Genomic DNA, 16,041 nt, shown 5'->3' with positions numbered 1-16,041 from the left:
CTCTATACTTTATTTACAGTTCACCATTTATCTGCGGAGGTGAGGGGGATCATGTCTTAGTGAAACGTATTTCCCACATTTATGGTACATGTCATACAAAGTTTACAAAGATGGCGTGAACTTACTTCGTTCGGTTCAGGAGCATACCGAATGCTGGGTCGTTTAGTAGGTGGGGGGTGCTGCCCTTTACAGTCTTAATTAAGGATTGCCGCCTGTGCTACGGATACAGAAACGAGAAATATATTGTACTCTCTGTACCCTGCATTCTCATGCTATTTTTATTAGGCGTGCGTGGCGTTTTACCTGCAAATTTCAGTGCTGCTTCCATCTGCCACAGAGTCACTCGTGTGAGTGACTGTTGCGGTCACATGATTCCTTAAGACTAGTCATGTGACGTGCTGCTTCTGGGACATGTAGTTTAGAGCTTCAGTTGATCAAGAGGACATTTAATTTAGCACTTCTGGGACGTGTAGTTCAAAAGCTTCATTAAGTCCGTGAAGTGTTTTTTTCGTGAAATAAAAGGCAAGCTTATGACAGTGGTCAAAGTTACATGCGGCCCGTTTACAGATTGTAGCATTCTCCGTATTCATTCAAACCTGTACTCACGCAGTCATATTTTAAAATCAGATATGATTCTCTCTGTAGTAGTAGCGCTTCAACATTTCCACCTAGTGGGGGAGCCTTTATCTTTGACAATACTGACCATTTTAAGTCTTTTTCTGAGTGGCCTTGGTCGATGCAGTGTTGGACCATTGGTGCATTCAATACCTTTTGTTTGATCCTTGATCGATGTTGCGCCAATCTTTGTGTGATTTGTTGTGTGGTTTTGCCGATATACAGTTTGTCGCAGGGACAAATAATCACATAGATGATGTTCTTGCTTTTGCAATTAGTGAACTCTGTGTGAGTCCATCTAATGGTGTTATGTTCAAACGAGGAACCTTCAATAGTGCTTGCGCACGATGTGCAGGTTCCACACTTGTGGTGGCCCTTCACTGGATCAAGCTTCCATAGTGTGCGTAAATCACTCTTCGTTTGGGGGATACTCAAGTCAGCCCTTATTATTTGCTGTCCTATGCTTTTGTTTTTTCTTAATGCAAACATCGGTTTGGGAAATGGAATATTCAAGTTAGACAATAAATGCCAATTTTTTAAGATGATCGATTTGAATTTGTTGGTCAGTGGGCCATATGTGGTCACACATACCAGTTGTTCTAATGGCTTTTTGTCTTTTTTCATTAGTAAATTTTCCCTGGGCGTAAACCATGCGCGTTTGGTCGCATGTTTAAGCATTTTTTTGGGGTATCCTCGTCTAGCGAGTTGGTCACACAAGACTTCTGCATTTATTAGATAGTCTTCTTTTCTCGAACAGTTGCGTCTGATTCGAAGCAACTGACTATAGGGTAAGTTTTGTTTCAGACTCTGTGGGTGAAAGCTCCGATAGTGGAGAATGCTGTTCTTATCTGTTTTCTTACGGTATAGAGTTGTGGCCAACTCACCGTTTTCATGAAACACTTCTACATCAAGAAATGTTAATCGTGTGTTACTGTTAGCCATACTGAATTTAATGTCAGGGTGTCTGGCGTTTAGCCATTCGTGGAACTCTATCAATTGAGTCTCGGTCCCTCGCCACTGGCACCAGACGTCATCAATATAACGATACCATCTGACGATGTGTACGCCATATGGATTGTTCTGGAAGATGAATCGTTCTTCATACAATGCCATGAAGAGCACCGCCATCTCCGGTGCATAAGGACACCCCATGGCGGTGCCCTTCACCTGCATGTAGAAGGTTTCCATGAATCTGAAAAAATTTCGTTTTAAAGCCAAGCTTGCCAATTCAATTATGAATTTTGTTGGAACTCTATGGGGTCTGGGCCTTGTGTCTAAAAAGAATTCAATGGCTTCAAGTCCCTCCTCTTGGGGAATTTGTGTGTATAATGAATTGACATCGAATGTCACCATTAATTCTTGTTGGTCATCAAAGGGTAAATTTTCAATTTTAGTAATGAAATCTGTTGTATCTTTTATGTATGACCTAACCTCACACATGAACGGTTTCAGGAACACATCGACATATTTTGCGAGTGGCTCTAGGATGGAGTCGCACCCGGAGACTATCGGTCTTCCGGGCGGGTGTTGTAAGTTTTTATGTACTTTGGGTAAGAAATAAATCACCGGTGTTCGCGGATTTTTCTTACTCAAGTAGTCAAATTCTTTTGGGCCTAATATGCCTTCATCCAAGCCTTGCTTCAGTTGTATTTGAATTTCATGTTGGATCATGTTGGATGGATCTTCAGTTAGTTTCCTGTACCATTCCGTGTTTTCTATTTGACTTTTTGCCTCCTCTACATATTTTTCTTTTTGCCATAATACTAAGGCGCCCCCCTTGTCAGCCGGCTTGACCACTATTGATGTGTCTGCACTGAGTTGTTTAATGGCCAACTGTTGGTCTTTTGTGATGTTTCTTTTGTAGTAATGTTTTTGTTTCCCTAACTGCGTGAGTGAGGAAAGAACTACTTGCTCGAATGCCAAAATTTGTTTTGGAACCATTTGTGGTGTGGGAGTGAAAGTTGACTTGTTAGAGAGATTTGATGGTTCTGGTATCCTGTTATTCTCTTTGTCATGAAAAAAAGCTTTCAATCTGACTTTTCGGAACAGATCTTGAGCTTCTATTTATAGTTTAACAATATCTGTGTTTGTGCTAGGAACAAACTTTATCCCAAGTTCAAGGACAGATGTTTCATTGGTGGTAAGTATTTTAGAAGAGAGGTTAATAATAGAGGAATCTTTTATTGTTTGTAATAGTTTTTGTTGCGGGTTCTCATGTCCCATGTTTGCGGTGGGGGTTTGAACCTGACTCTGCCTCTCCCCTCGCCCTTGTCTAAAAAAGTGTTTTGGCGTTTTGATGGTCCTTCACCCGGATTCAATTCCCCTGAGGTGTCAGACGAGGAGCTCTCTGAAAACGTCAAGAAACGATTTTTTGATCTTCCCTGGTACTGGGACAAAGCCCGGCGTGACTCCTGTTGTGTGTAGTAATCTTCTCTCAAGTATGGATACACAGTCTCTATGTTAAACGATTTAAGATCTTTCTCAAACTTATTTATTCTGTAATTGATGGTACTGTTCTTAAATGTTTGAAGATCTTTCTCTATTTTTTTCAGCAAATCTTTTGCTTCAGTAGTGCTATGGTTATCGTTAATAGCCTTGGTTAAAGCGTCAATTTCCTCCTGTTCTTTTGCACAGATTCTTTGGGCGGTTTCAACAGTGTGGACCATTAGGTCCCGACTGCATTTAGTGGCTATAAAGCTGAAACCTTTTTTGTAAACTGGGTCGTCTGTAAAGACCACTGGCACGTTCTTTACCTGGAGTCCCCAAGGTATTGTCCCTGATTTTAGGTGTTGGAACAGGAAATGCCCGTGGAGTTCAGTTCTCACGTGTTTTTTACTTAAGCGTGTTAATTTATCTGTTTCATTTTGTTGTTGAGCATTAGAGCTCAATTTTAGCTTTATAGCCACTAAATGCAGTCGGGACCTAATGGTCCACACTGTTGAAACCGCCCAAAGAATCTGTGCAAAAGAACAGGAGGAAATTGACGCTTTAACCAAGGCTATTAACGATAACCATAGCACTACTGAAGCAAAAGATTTGCTGGAAAAAATAGAGAAAGATCTTCAAACATTTAAGGACAGTACCATCAATTACAGAATAAATAAGTTTGAGAAAGATCTTAAATCGTTTAACATAGAGACTGTGTATCCATACTTGAGAGAAGATTACTACACACAACAGGAGTCACGCCGGGCTTTGTCCCAGTACCAGGGAAGATCAAAAAATCGTTTCTTGACGTTTTCAGAGATCCTCGTCTGACACCTCGGGGGAATTGAATCCGGGTGAAGGACCATCAAAACGCCAAAACACTTTTTTAGACAAGGGCGAGGGGAGAGGCAGAGTCAGGTTCAAACCCCCACCGCAAACATGGGACATGAGAACCCGCAACAAAAACTATTACAAACAATAAAAGATTCCTCTATTATTAACCTCTCTTCTAAAATACTTACCACCGATGAAACATCTGTCCTTGAACTTGGGATAAAGTTTGTTCCTAGCACAAACACAGATATTGTTAAACTAAAAATAGAAGCTCAAGATCTGTTCCGAAAAGTCAGATTGAAAGCTTTTTTTCATGACAAAGAGAATAACAGGGTACCAGAACCATCAAATCTCTCTAACAAGTAAACTTTCACTCCCACACCACAAATGGTTCCAAAACAAATTTTGGCATTCGAGCAAGTAGTTCTTTCCTCACTCACGCAGTTAGGGAAACAAAAACATTACTACAAAAGAAACATCACAAAAGACCAACAGTTGGCCATTAAACAACTCAGTGCAGACACATCAATAGTGGTCAAGCCGGCTGACAAGGGGGGCGCCTTAGTATTATGGCAAAAAGAAAAATATGTAGAGGAGGCAAAAAGTCAAATAGAAAACACGGAATGGTACAGGAAACTAACTGAAGATCCATCCAACATGATCCAACATGAAATTCAAATACAACTGAAGCAAGGCTTGGATGAAGGCATATTAGGCCCAAAAGAATTTGACTACTTGAGTAAGAAAAATCCGCGAACACCGGTGATTTATTTCTTACCCAAAGTACATAAAAACTTACAACACCCGCCCGGAAGACCGATAGTCTCCGGGTGCGACTCCATCCTAGAGCCACTCGCAAAATATGTCGATGTGTTCCTGAAACCGTTCATGTGTGAGGTTAGGTCATACATAAAAGATACAACAGATTTCATTACTAAAATTGAAAATTTACCCTTTGATGACCAACAAGAATTAATGGTGACATTCGATGTCAATTCATTATACACACAAATTCCCCAAGAGGAGGGACTTGAAGCCATTGAATTCTTTTTAGACACAAGGCCCAGACCCCATAGAGTTCCAACAAAATTCATAATCGAATTGGCAAGCTTGGCTTTAAAACGAAATTTTTTCAGATTCATGGAAACCTTCTACATGCAGGTGAAGGGCACCGCCATGGGGTGTCCTAATGCACCGGAGATGGCGGTGCTCTTCATGGCATTGTATGAAGAACAATTCATCTTCCAGAACAATCCATATGGCGTACACATCGTCAGATGGTATCGTTATATTGATGACGTCTGTGCCAGTGGCGAGGGACCGAGACTCAATTGATAGAGTTCCACGAATGGCTAAACGCCAGACACCCTGACATTAAATTCAGTATGGCTAACAGTAACACACGATTAACATTTCTTGATGTAGAAGTGTTTCATGAAAACGGTGAGTTGGCCACAACTCTATACCGTAAGAAAACAGATAAGAACAGCATTCTCCACTATCGGAGCTTTCACCCACAGATTCTGAAACAAAACTTACCCTATAGTCAGTTGCTTCGAATCAGACGCAACTGTTCGAGAAAAGAAGACTATCTAATAAATGCAGAAGTCTTGTGTGACCAACTCGCTAGACGAGGATACCCCAAAAAAATGCTTAAACATGCGACCAAACGCGCATGGTTTACGCCCAGGGAAAATTTACTAATGAAAAAAGACAAAAAGCCATTAGAACAACTGGTATGTGTGACCACATATGGCCCACTGACCAACAAATTCAAATCGATCATCTTAAAAAATTGGCATTTATTGTCTAACTTGAATATTCCATTTCCCAAACCGATGTTTGCATTAAGAAAAAACAAAAGCATAGGACAGCAAATAATAAGGGCTGACTTGAGTATCCCCCAAACGAAGAGTGATTTACGCACACTATGGAAGCTTGATCCAGTGAAGGGCCACCACAAGTGTGGAACCTGCATATCGTGCGCAAGCACTATTGAAGGTTCCTCGTTTGAACATAACACCATTAGATGGACTCACACAGAGTTCAATAATTGCAAAAGCAAGAACATCATCTATGTGATTATTTGTCCCTGCGACAAACTGTATATCGGCAAAACCACACAACAAATCACACAAAGATTGGCGCAACATCGATCAAGGATCAAACAAAAGGTATTGAATGCACCAATGGTCCAACACTGCATCGATCAAGGCCACTCAGAAAAAGACTTAAAATGGTCAGTATTGTCAAAAATAAAGGCTCCCCCACGAGGTGGAAATGTTGAAGCGCTACTACTACAGAGAGAATCATATCTGATTTTAAAATATGACTGCGTGAGTACAGGTTTGAATGAATACGGAGAATGCTACAATCTGTAAACGGGCCGCATGTAACTTTGACCACTGTCATAAGCTTGCCTTTTATTTCACGAAAAAAACACTTCACGGACTTAATGAAGCTTTTGAACTACACGTCCCAGAAGTGCTAAATTAAATGTCCTCTTGATCAACTGAAGCTCTAAACTACATGTCCCAGAAGCAGCATGTCACATGACTAGTCTTAAGGAATCATGTGACCGCAACAGTCACTCACACGAGTGACTCTGTGGCAGATGGAAGCAGCACTGAAATTTGCTGGTAAAACGCCGCGCACGCACGCCTAATAAAAATAGCATGAGAATGCAGGGTACAGAGAGTACAATAAATTTCTCATTTCTGTATCCGTAGCACAGGCGGCAATCCTTAATTAAGACTGTAAAGGGCAGCACCCCCCACCTACTAAACGACCCAGCATTCGGTATGCTCCTGAACCGAACGAAGTAAGTTCACGCCATCTTTGTAAACTTTGTATGACATGTACCATAAATGTGGGAAATACGTTTCACTAAGACATGATCCCCCTCACCTCCGCAGATAAATGGTGAACTGTAAATAAAGTATAGAGAGGTGGCGGATTTCACTTCCCCTCCAACCTCGCCTGGGAACAGCATGGTGCACCGCGCCCCGGCAAACAACATAAAGTAAGTGTAATTTACTTGGGCGGTCAGCCCACGAGCTTTACCTGCTTAGATATATTTCTAAACAATTGGAATTAAAAAAAACGCGCCATTATTGTTCACAGATATTAACCAACTGCCTAAACAAATAATAAGAGACAACGACTGGAAGACATGTACCACCCCTAACCCATGTGAGTCACGGCTTTTAATTTCTTTATAAATTAACTAATACACAGTCCCCGTGAACAACAAACAGAAACAATTGAATTGTTTGTATTGCAGAACACAGGGAATTTTTTCAGCCAAGATCCCCTAAGGAACGGATCAAACCTGTATATAAAAAATTCTACGATAAGGTAACAATAACTTGCTATATTGTATTTACCAGTGACGACGTCAATAAAGGTCCCACACTAAATGAGCCCTTCCGCTTATGCCCAAACAGGTACCCAACCCAAAGCCCTGAAGAAGAGCCCGATAAATAAAATACGGACTCGGAAACGCGTCGGCTTCTTACACATTCGCATTGAATTTCGAATGTTTTTTCTTTCATATAAGGCTTTCAATGTGTCATATGAAATAAACTGAACACAATATGAATTGCATGCCTGTATGATACCAGACCAGAGTGTTAATGAAGATTGTACTAGAGTGGTCTGGTTGCAATAGGTAGTAGGGTACTATCATAAGAAATGACTTTTCTGATCTGTTCGGTCAAAAGTGCTTAATGTTTTGTCTTTTGTTTTGTAATAATTGTGTCTGATATTTGTAAATATATTGTTTTCAGTACTTGTAAATACATGCCTCTGTGCAGGACAACGAGTAAACCTCTGACTTTTTGCTAAATTTTCTATCCAACCTTTCATACTAAAAAAAAGTGAAGCGCCCAAGGATTGAAATACTTAGGGTGCAATTCTGCTCTAAAAAATAAAGCTGCAGAATCTAAAAACAGTGACCGGGTCTTCTCTTTTCTTAAAAACCAGAACAAATTCAGCACATTTCCCCGGGTCAGCTAGATCACAGATCTGGCCCAGAAATAGCTGCCGGAACCAGGATCTGGCGTGATCTCCATACTTTTCAACACGTCTCACATCAATTACTGGTTCTGCCAGGGCACATCCCATTACGAAAGGTGTGATGACAGTACGAGAGAAATCCTTCAAGGAAAGAACTGGTGCTAGAGTAGTTTGAAGGGAGTATGCCATGGCACTTTCAAAAGCACTTCCTAGAGGGTTCAAATCTATATAGGAGGACTGCTGACACAAATGGGCTGGAAAGAACAGAGTGATAGATACATACGGCCAGCCCAGGACTTGCATTACCAGGCATCGAGCATTTCCCCGGTTGGCCGGCAGGTTGGGGGCCGGTTTCACTAGTAGTGGGGGCCAGTTTGTTGCTGGGCATGGGTCGTTCATGTTCCTACCTGCAGCATTTAAAAATAATAAACAATACAAAACAAATGATTTAAAGTATGCTTCAAAACCATTTGTTTTTGTATTTGAGTGGTTCCTGTCTCCTACAGACAGGAACGTGGTCCTCAGCAACAAAACCAGCCACCACTAGTGGTAGTTCACTAAATACTGTATGGGGGCTACTCTGACAAAATTTGCCAGCACTGGTTTTTGTGCCTAGTCTGGCCCGGCAAACGACTGAGGGGTGGGTTTGGGGGGTGCAGAAGCAATCTCAAATGCCAAATATCCTCCAGTTTACTTGCGAAGGTGGATAGAGTGTGTGACCCCCCCCCAAGGGCTTATTTACGAATCCGAGGGCTGGAGGACCCCCAGACTTGTGTAGGTGCAGTTGTGGCAGTCCAACTACCGTTGCACCGGTACTCCAACCGCCCTTTTACAACTAGGCTGGTCGGACCGCAATTGCACCACAGCAGCCACCAGGGAACCACTGTTCATTGTTTGTGGTGTGGCAGTCATGGCCTCAGTAATATGCTGGGGGTGCCACTGCGACACCGCCGTGCATACTATGAGCTCAGGACCGCCAGCGGTGTCATGGTCGTCTTTACTCCATTACAAGGCTGATGGTCCTGAAACAAAAGGGGCCCTGCAGAGCGCCCCTGCAGGAGGGCACACCTTGTGCCCTCCGTGTGCATGCACCGCAGGTCCTGCACTGCATAGACGTTTCAGTCCATGCCGTGCAGGAACTGTTTTTGCCATTCCCCTTGCAGGGCCCATTCTCAGAGGCACCGCTGTGGGGACGTCAAAAACAAGCCCGCCAGACATGAAGAAACTTGTAACCTGGCAGATAGGCCATACACAGGTTTGGCAGTGCGGGAGCGGACCACCGGCATGGCTTCTGCTACCGCAATGCCAAACTCGTAACCAGGCCCTAAGGGCCGCAGTTCCCTTGCGGCAGTGCAATGGCGGTCCCACAGCCCGACTTGTAATAAGGTGGTTGGAGCCCCGGTGTGATGGTGGCTGGACCGCCACTGCCATGCCTCTGCAAGTCTGGGGGTTCTCAGACCACCAGACTTGTATTTAAGCCCTTAGTGTTGTGCAAAGCAAGTCAGAGAAGACACTAAAGTAGTGTGTCCTGTATCTCTCAACAAAGGCACATTTTGCATTTTAATATGTCCTTCAAGGAGTGTGCACTTAACAAAGTCTAAAATTATTGGTACCCAGCAAAAACTTCCCCAGGCAGAAATATTGTAAGTTGTCTCAATGGTTACCAAAGACTAGGACCAGTGCATCAATCACCATTAATCCTTTGACTGCTTCGAACGTTCTGCGCCAGTGCTGAACGTTCGAAGAAACGGGTGGGCCGCGTCAGCCAACGGACGTGCGCAGCACTACCGAGGTAGTGCTCGCGACGTCCGTTGGCCGACGGCAGCAGAAAACGGCTTAAAAGAACATATTACTGAGAAAGTCAGAGAGTAATACCCAGACTATGACTAGAATCTATAACTGCACAATTCCTCTGTAGAAGACATAGGACCTTTGCCCTCTTTAGAAGTATACGGTATAGCTCTTGTTGTACCTTTGTATCTGATTGTTTCCAAGTAGGCTTTCATGACTGGTGAGTCTGCTTACATGTCCTAGAACATAGTTTGCATTTATTGCCCTAAGCATAGAATTTGTTTAAGAATTAAGCTTGAAAAGGGCATCAATGAGTGCATTTTGTAATTTGCGTAGTTGTATCAGTGCTGAATATGCTTAGAATGATCAAAATGTACTAGAATCTGATGTTTTTCAAAAATACAGAAAACATTATTTTCGAATAACGTTTTCACCCGTTTGTGGATCAATTGATATTATTTGCATTACTGTTGCAGTTTTTTCAACTAAAATGGAATTGTAAAATCTTTTCAATGTAGACAGTTTTTTGTGCAGTCCTGTGTGGGCCGTTGATCAGTTTTGTATATTTTTTGTTGGTGTTCGACTTTGTAAGGTAAACCAAGATTGTCTTCATTGTTTAGTTTGGAAGAGATTTCTGTATATTAGGGTGAAAACTAAATTAGTCCAGTCTTGAAAGATTTTTGCAATATCTCATATGTATAGCTAAGGTACCTAAGAATTTTTACTTTTTAGGTCTCACCCTGGCAATGCTTGCGCTGTCTCTTCAAGACATGCTGTATTCAGGTATAGTCTTGAAGCTCTGCTCATTTTCAACTCATCTTTTCAATTTGCTCCTGATACTGTCCTTTCTAAATGGTGGCTTTTGATTTGTGAATAGGATTAGTAGTCCCTCCTTAGTACCGCCTTTTCTCATTTTGAAACCTCCCATGAGGACCGGCCCTTTTACGTGTGTTGCTTCTTGTTATGTTTTATTTACAGTCTGTAAGCAATATTTTACTAATGGCTTTATCCTAACTGCTGTTGCAGGCAGGACAAGATCGCCCACTTCGCCCTGCACAAGTAGTGAGGCACGCCTTCATCTTCAACATCGGAGGCCATGTTTTTCTTTTCTCTGGTGCAGCTCGCCAAATTTTTTTTCTCAATATTATATACTTTCAGTAAGCTGCACAACACAGGCGGCGTGCAGCGCTTCTTATAAAAAACTTACAATATTGAAAAAATAGAGTTTGGCGAGCCCCGCCTTTCTTTTCTTTGGATCAGCTTGCCAAACTATATTTTCTCAATATTGTATGCTTTCATTAACCAGTGTGGCACAAATGGCGTTGCTGCACTGCTTGCAAGAAACTTACAATATTGAAAAATTAGAGTTTGACGAGCCGCACCTTTCTTTTCTCTGGTGTGGCTCGCCAAGCTCTATTTTTTCAATATTGTATGAATTTAGTAACCAGCATGAGCTGCGCTCGTTATGAAAAACGTACAATATTGAAAAAATAAAGGTTGGTGAGACGCACCTTTCTTTTCATCTGAGCGGCTCGCCAAACACTATTTTCCCAATACTGTATTTTTTTTGTAAACAGCACAAAACGCCACCTGTGTCGGGCTGGTAACTAAAAACATATAATATAAAAAAAAGAGAAATCAGTCTTGTATTACTAACAGGTTGAGCTACTGGCGTTGAAAATAGTATTGCAAACCCAATAGCTCAAACTTTCAGTAATGCAAGACCTATTACATTGCAAATGCCTGTTTTACTTTGGATTGGGTCATCACTTGTGTGTTGCTCTGCTGGAGTTAAGTTTGTTCTATGTATCCATCACAACTCAGACAGGTGATTAAGATGTGATGTTGTTCAATTGAGGGTTTTTTTTTTTAACAACAACTAAGGAGTGACTAAGTGCAAATGAATAAGGGATAATTCAACAAAAGGTATTAAGTGTCTTTTTCTTTATATATATTCCTCTTACTACCCTCCTCAAGAACTAGGAGACCCCTTTAGAGAAAAATATTCACAAGGGGAAACAATGTTCCTTGTGTGATGTCCAGGGGGAAGGCAAAATCATATCTTTTTGTAAAAGGACCCTCACTCACCACTAGTTGGTGACATGCTTCATCATTGGGTCCCCGCTGGGGTGGCCGAATGCCTCCCCAGCGTGCTACAACGCCTGATTTACAGCGGAGCGGGATGTGGTGAGTGCAACAGTGCCCGAATGAAGGTGTGGGTGTAACTGTAGGTGCAAAATTAAAAATACAAGGTTGAGGCATGTACAAAAATCTTTAATACCGGCCAACCTGTATTAGGTTAAAAACAAAGTGGCGGACTACAAGGTTCAATTTCAGGAAACCTGTGTCCTTTGAACAAACAACTGGTCAACATGTTTCTGCTGTTACAACTGCAAATTTGCTCAGCATTCGTCAGGACCTAAATTTAGTCCTCCGGTGGTGTACACGCGTTATGGCGCACCCTCCCGTGAGGCTCTTAAATGTGAAAAATTATTTTTGAAGTATAGACCATTCACGGTTAATCGCCGTGGCAGCTCACTGCGATTTGCAGGAGCAAAAAAATGTTACAAGAGTAATGGACTCTCCCCTTGGGTCGAGACAGCGCGGGATGCCTTCACGCGGAGTCTATTTCGACTCACGCGACTCCCCGCATTATACCTGCACTCTGGGCTGCTGTCTCCCCCGAAGGGTTCCATTGAGGGTGTCATATATTTATGCCAGTTTTTCTAAGTGACTCTATTGTGTATGCTGATGTGGTGTGTGACAGAGCTGTAGGTTTACAGTGTTCTGGCATCTTATTTGGTGCAGTGCACACGAAAGTGTGTAACGTGTGAAATCAAATGTGACCATAAATAGATTTGCTTGGAACAGTGGTGTGCAATGATTTGTTGAGTGCTGTGTGATGTTGAGTAGCTGATGCAAGTCATATTGCACATATGGAAAGAGTGATGTGTCTCTATATGAAATGCTAATTCAAAAGATGCAAGGTCTATATGTTAAATCTAGCTGTTCTCTCAACCAGACACTATGTACACGTGTGCAGTGCGTCTTGGGGGTTGAGTAGTCTGTCCTGAAGAAAAGAAGCAAGGTAGGCATGGCAGACAAATGGAGTGCGGCACTGCAGTTTTAGAACCATCAATGGCTGATTCAGAAATCACATTATGATGTACATACTATGGATACTTAGTAGGCTCAAGCATAAGAAATGCGCTAGAGGACTGCTCACTGACGTGTCCCCACATGCTATTTTGGGTCTTGATGATATAACCTCTTATTTTTCACATTCCTGGCTTTTTACTTTTCAACTTTTTTTCCCATATATATCACGAACAATGTGATAAAACATAGTCTTCCACAGTGTTCTAGGTATCTCTAATTATTACATTACTACGACAAACAGGGCTCTTCCGTAGACCCCTGCAGCTCCTGCGGCACAGGAGGCACCCAAACCCTCAGGAACCCCCAGTCTGTTAAGATTTCCCCATTCCACCCCAAATCCAGTGAATATCTGTGATGAATGTGAGACACAGGGGCCCTTCTTCACATTCTGCAGAGGGGCCCCATCATTTTACACTGTTGAAGATAAAAGTAAGCCCTCCACCCGTATTCTTAAACATAAACAAATTAACCGTTTAGGGGTCACACTTGGGTCCTACTACATCATGCACTCAACTCCTGCCCCTTGCTAGCGACACCTACAATCTGTATTTTATGAATGGCTAGATTATAGATGGTCCCTAGAAATACTATTCTGTGTTCCTTTCTTAATCAATAATCAGGATGCTGTCAATCACTGTACAAATATCTTCCATGAAAGAAAGTTTGATGGGCCATGAGTAAGGGTTTATCTTTCACCATGGATCTGAAGCTGGCCAGACGGCACGCAGGGCTACTCGCTTTGCGAGACTAGTTAAGCCTCAGTATGAGACTTCTGCTGTATTTCATGCATCACTTTAGCTGTACTGGGATACCTTTAGAGAACTCATTGGGGACATAATTTTTTACAGTTTCATATCTTCAATCTGACTTGCTAACAGAACAAGAACCTGTCAGGATGTCAACTTGAAAAAGTTTAACCCTAGGTCAGCCTCTGACCCCAGAGCTCCCTGTAGTTCGCCGATGTACCACAACTGTCAGCCTTCACGCTAATGTAAAACACAATTTTTACTGAGCGGTGGCACAATCTCACTGTTTTTGGTTCAACACTTTGGTTGGGCAGGCCTACTGGTGCACTATCCTTACAATACATTTAGGAGTCATTTATTATGCAATTTATTATGCTTTTCCGTCTTGGATGGTGCAAATTACAGCCATTTGTCATAGATAGGTGAGCCACATTCACAGCCGGCCATTTCACAGAACAGTAGAGAACACAGCGCAGATCAATGAAAGTAAATGGTCGCCTCCAGTAGCGGGAAGCAAGCAGGGTCTCAAGGTCAAACCACAGATAACCTGGTACAGCAACGACTGAAACCTAAGCTTTTTTTTAACTGATAGAAGAGCGTTTGCATCGAGAGGCACAAAATAAAACCAACATGCACTTCTTGGGAAAAATATGAACCTTTTTCAGTCAATCAAATCAAGCAAATATTCATGTAACAACCGAAAACACAAAGCAAGCTGTAGTGTAAGTCTAAACCGGTAAAAACCGCCACGTCACCCAAGGATTCGCAACAGCATTTTTCATAAAATATAGTGATCCAGAGCATATCACCAGTGTAAACATTTTAAATAAAAAAAGAGCCACCTGGAAGAGGAAGGAGTGTGGGTGTGGCATGAAAGCCCTTGAATGGGTAAGTGAGGGTGATGGGTGTGAAGGGTTTGTCGTATCAATATCAGCACAGCTAGAAGAAGGGTGTAGTTCATCCGCCAATTTACACACACAACACACAATCAGAATGCAGACACACGTGGGCGGAGGGCCAGCTGTGGTTTTTTTTAATACAATTTCCCAGTGTAATTTGCGTAGGCCTCCGCCTCCCATTGGATCTGTGCTTGTGATGTGAAGTGTGGTGTTGCTAAGCGGGGATAATATAATTTAGATTGTATCAGAACAGAGTGCAGGCCTTCTGCAGAGTCAGCGCCCCAGAACCCACGCCCAGAACCCGTGTTTGCTCTTCAATTCTGCAAACACCGAGGAATGAATGAGACCGCTTGGAATCTCGGACAATCCCTACAGCCAGAGACAGCCTGGAAGTCACAGCAGACATGGTGTGCCTGTCCTCCCTGCACACACTCTCTCTGCTCTCATGGTGCGTGCCCTCCTCCCTGCTCCATCACCCCAGGTGAGCAGCACGGAGGCGGCACTGTGCCGGGTTCCTACCTTTCCCCCCGCGGGTCCCTGCACCAGGCTGGTGGTCTCGGTGGCAGCCGGCTTGGAGGCGGGTTCCTTCTCCTCGGTGGCTGCCGTTGAGGGCTCGCTGTCCTTGACAGGCGAGGTGGCCGTGGAGCCCTCCATCCTTCCGGGGTGTGTGCTGGACAGGTGCTGTCTTCCTCTCTCGCCGGCTCCGCACCCCTTTCCTCTCGGCAGTGTACAGCAGCGTGTATGTGCCTCACTTGGCAGCGTACAGCATGTCCGCCTCTGCAAGCACCGCCTTTTTCCCTCTTCCTCCCTCTAGTAAGAATGGTTATTTCTGTTGGTTTTCTGTGTGTATCTTTTGCTCTGCCGGTTTGTAATTTCTCCTCTTCTCCCTCCGCCCTCCCCTCTTCTCTCGCCCTTGTTACTTCTTGATCTGCACGGCTCTGATTTCTTTTTTAATGTCCTTCGCCTCCAGTCCGAGATGGGGAATAGAGTGATTCCGTGATGCTGCGTCCGCTGCGCCTTCCTGGCTGGGCAGAGCCACAGATAACAGAATATTAGCGCAGAGAGAGCCACCCGGCTCTCCCTGCATGCGTCGGCTGCTCGTGGGAGACGCACTAAAGATAGATAATGTGCCCCGGGGAGCTCGGCTTAGCTCCTGTTCGTAGTTCCTTCGAACCAGACCCAATATTAATATAATGGAAGGAAAGACCCAGCGAGGGATGCGAGAAGATGGTTTCAGAACAGAATGTCAGCTCTTCTCCTGGGATGTATAGCCTTGCTGTTTGTCGTCACCTGACGTCACCAGAGACACAAACTTCCAGTCCTGGGTCTCAATTAACACCTAATGCATTCTGGGAGCACCAGACTACAATGATCTGTAGAAGTAAAACAGTGAATGGAAAGGAACCAGGGGGCAGATTTACAAGCCTCTTGCGCCACTTTTGCGTCACTTTTAACGCGGGAAAAGCGACGCAAAAGTGGCGCACGGGGCTTGAAAATCTGCCCCCACGTTCCTATTAACAGGCGCAGAACAGAAAATGATGGGGCGTTTGTAG

At 43.3% G+C, this 16,041-nt stretch overlaps 1 protein-coding gene across 1 annotated transcript in view; it reads right to left on the bottom strand.

The window, feature by feature from the left end:
- The window catches only part of LOC144754806 (solute carrier family 2, facilitated glucose transporter member 1-like), a 697,724-nt gene extending 682,513 nt beyond the window's left edge, over positions 1-15,211 (bottom strand). The window contains exon 1 of the mRNA XM_078643032.1: positions 15,008-15,211. Coding sequence (XP_078499158.1) covers positions 15,008-15,142 — 135 coding nt within the window. The 5' untranslated portion in view covers positions 15,143-15,211. The remainder of the gene's footprint in view (positions 1-15,007) is intronic.
- Positions 15,212-16,041: the final 830 nt, after the last annotated feature.

The sequence above is a fragment of the Lissotriton helveticus genome, chromosome 5_1 (assembly GCF_964261635.1).
Source record: "Lissotriton helveticus chromosome 5_1, aLisHel1.1, whole genome shotgun sequence".
Taxonomy (NCBI): Eukaryota; Metazoa; Chordata; class Amphibia; order Caudata; family Salamandridae; genus Lissotriton; species Lissotriton helveticus.
This window is presented reverse-complemented; position numbering and strand designations above follow the sequence as displayed.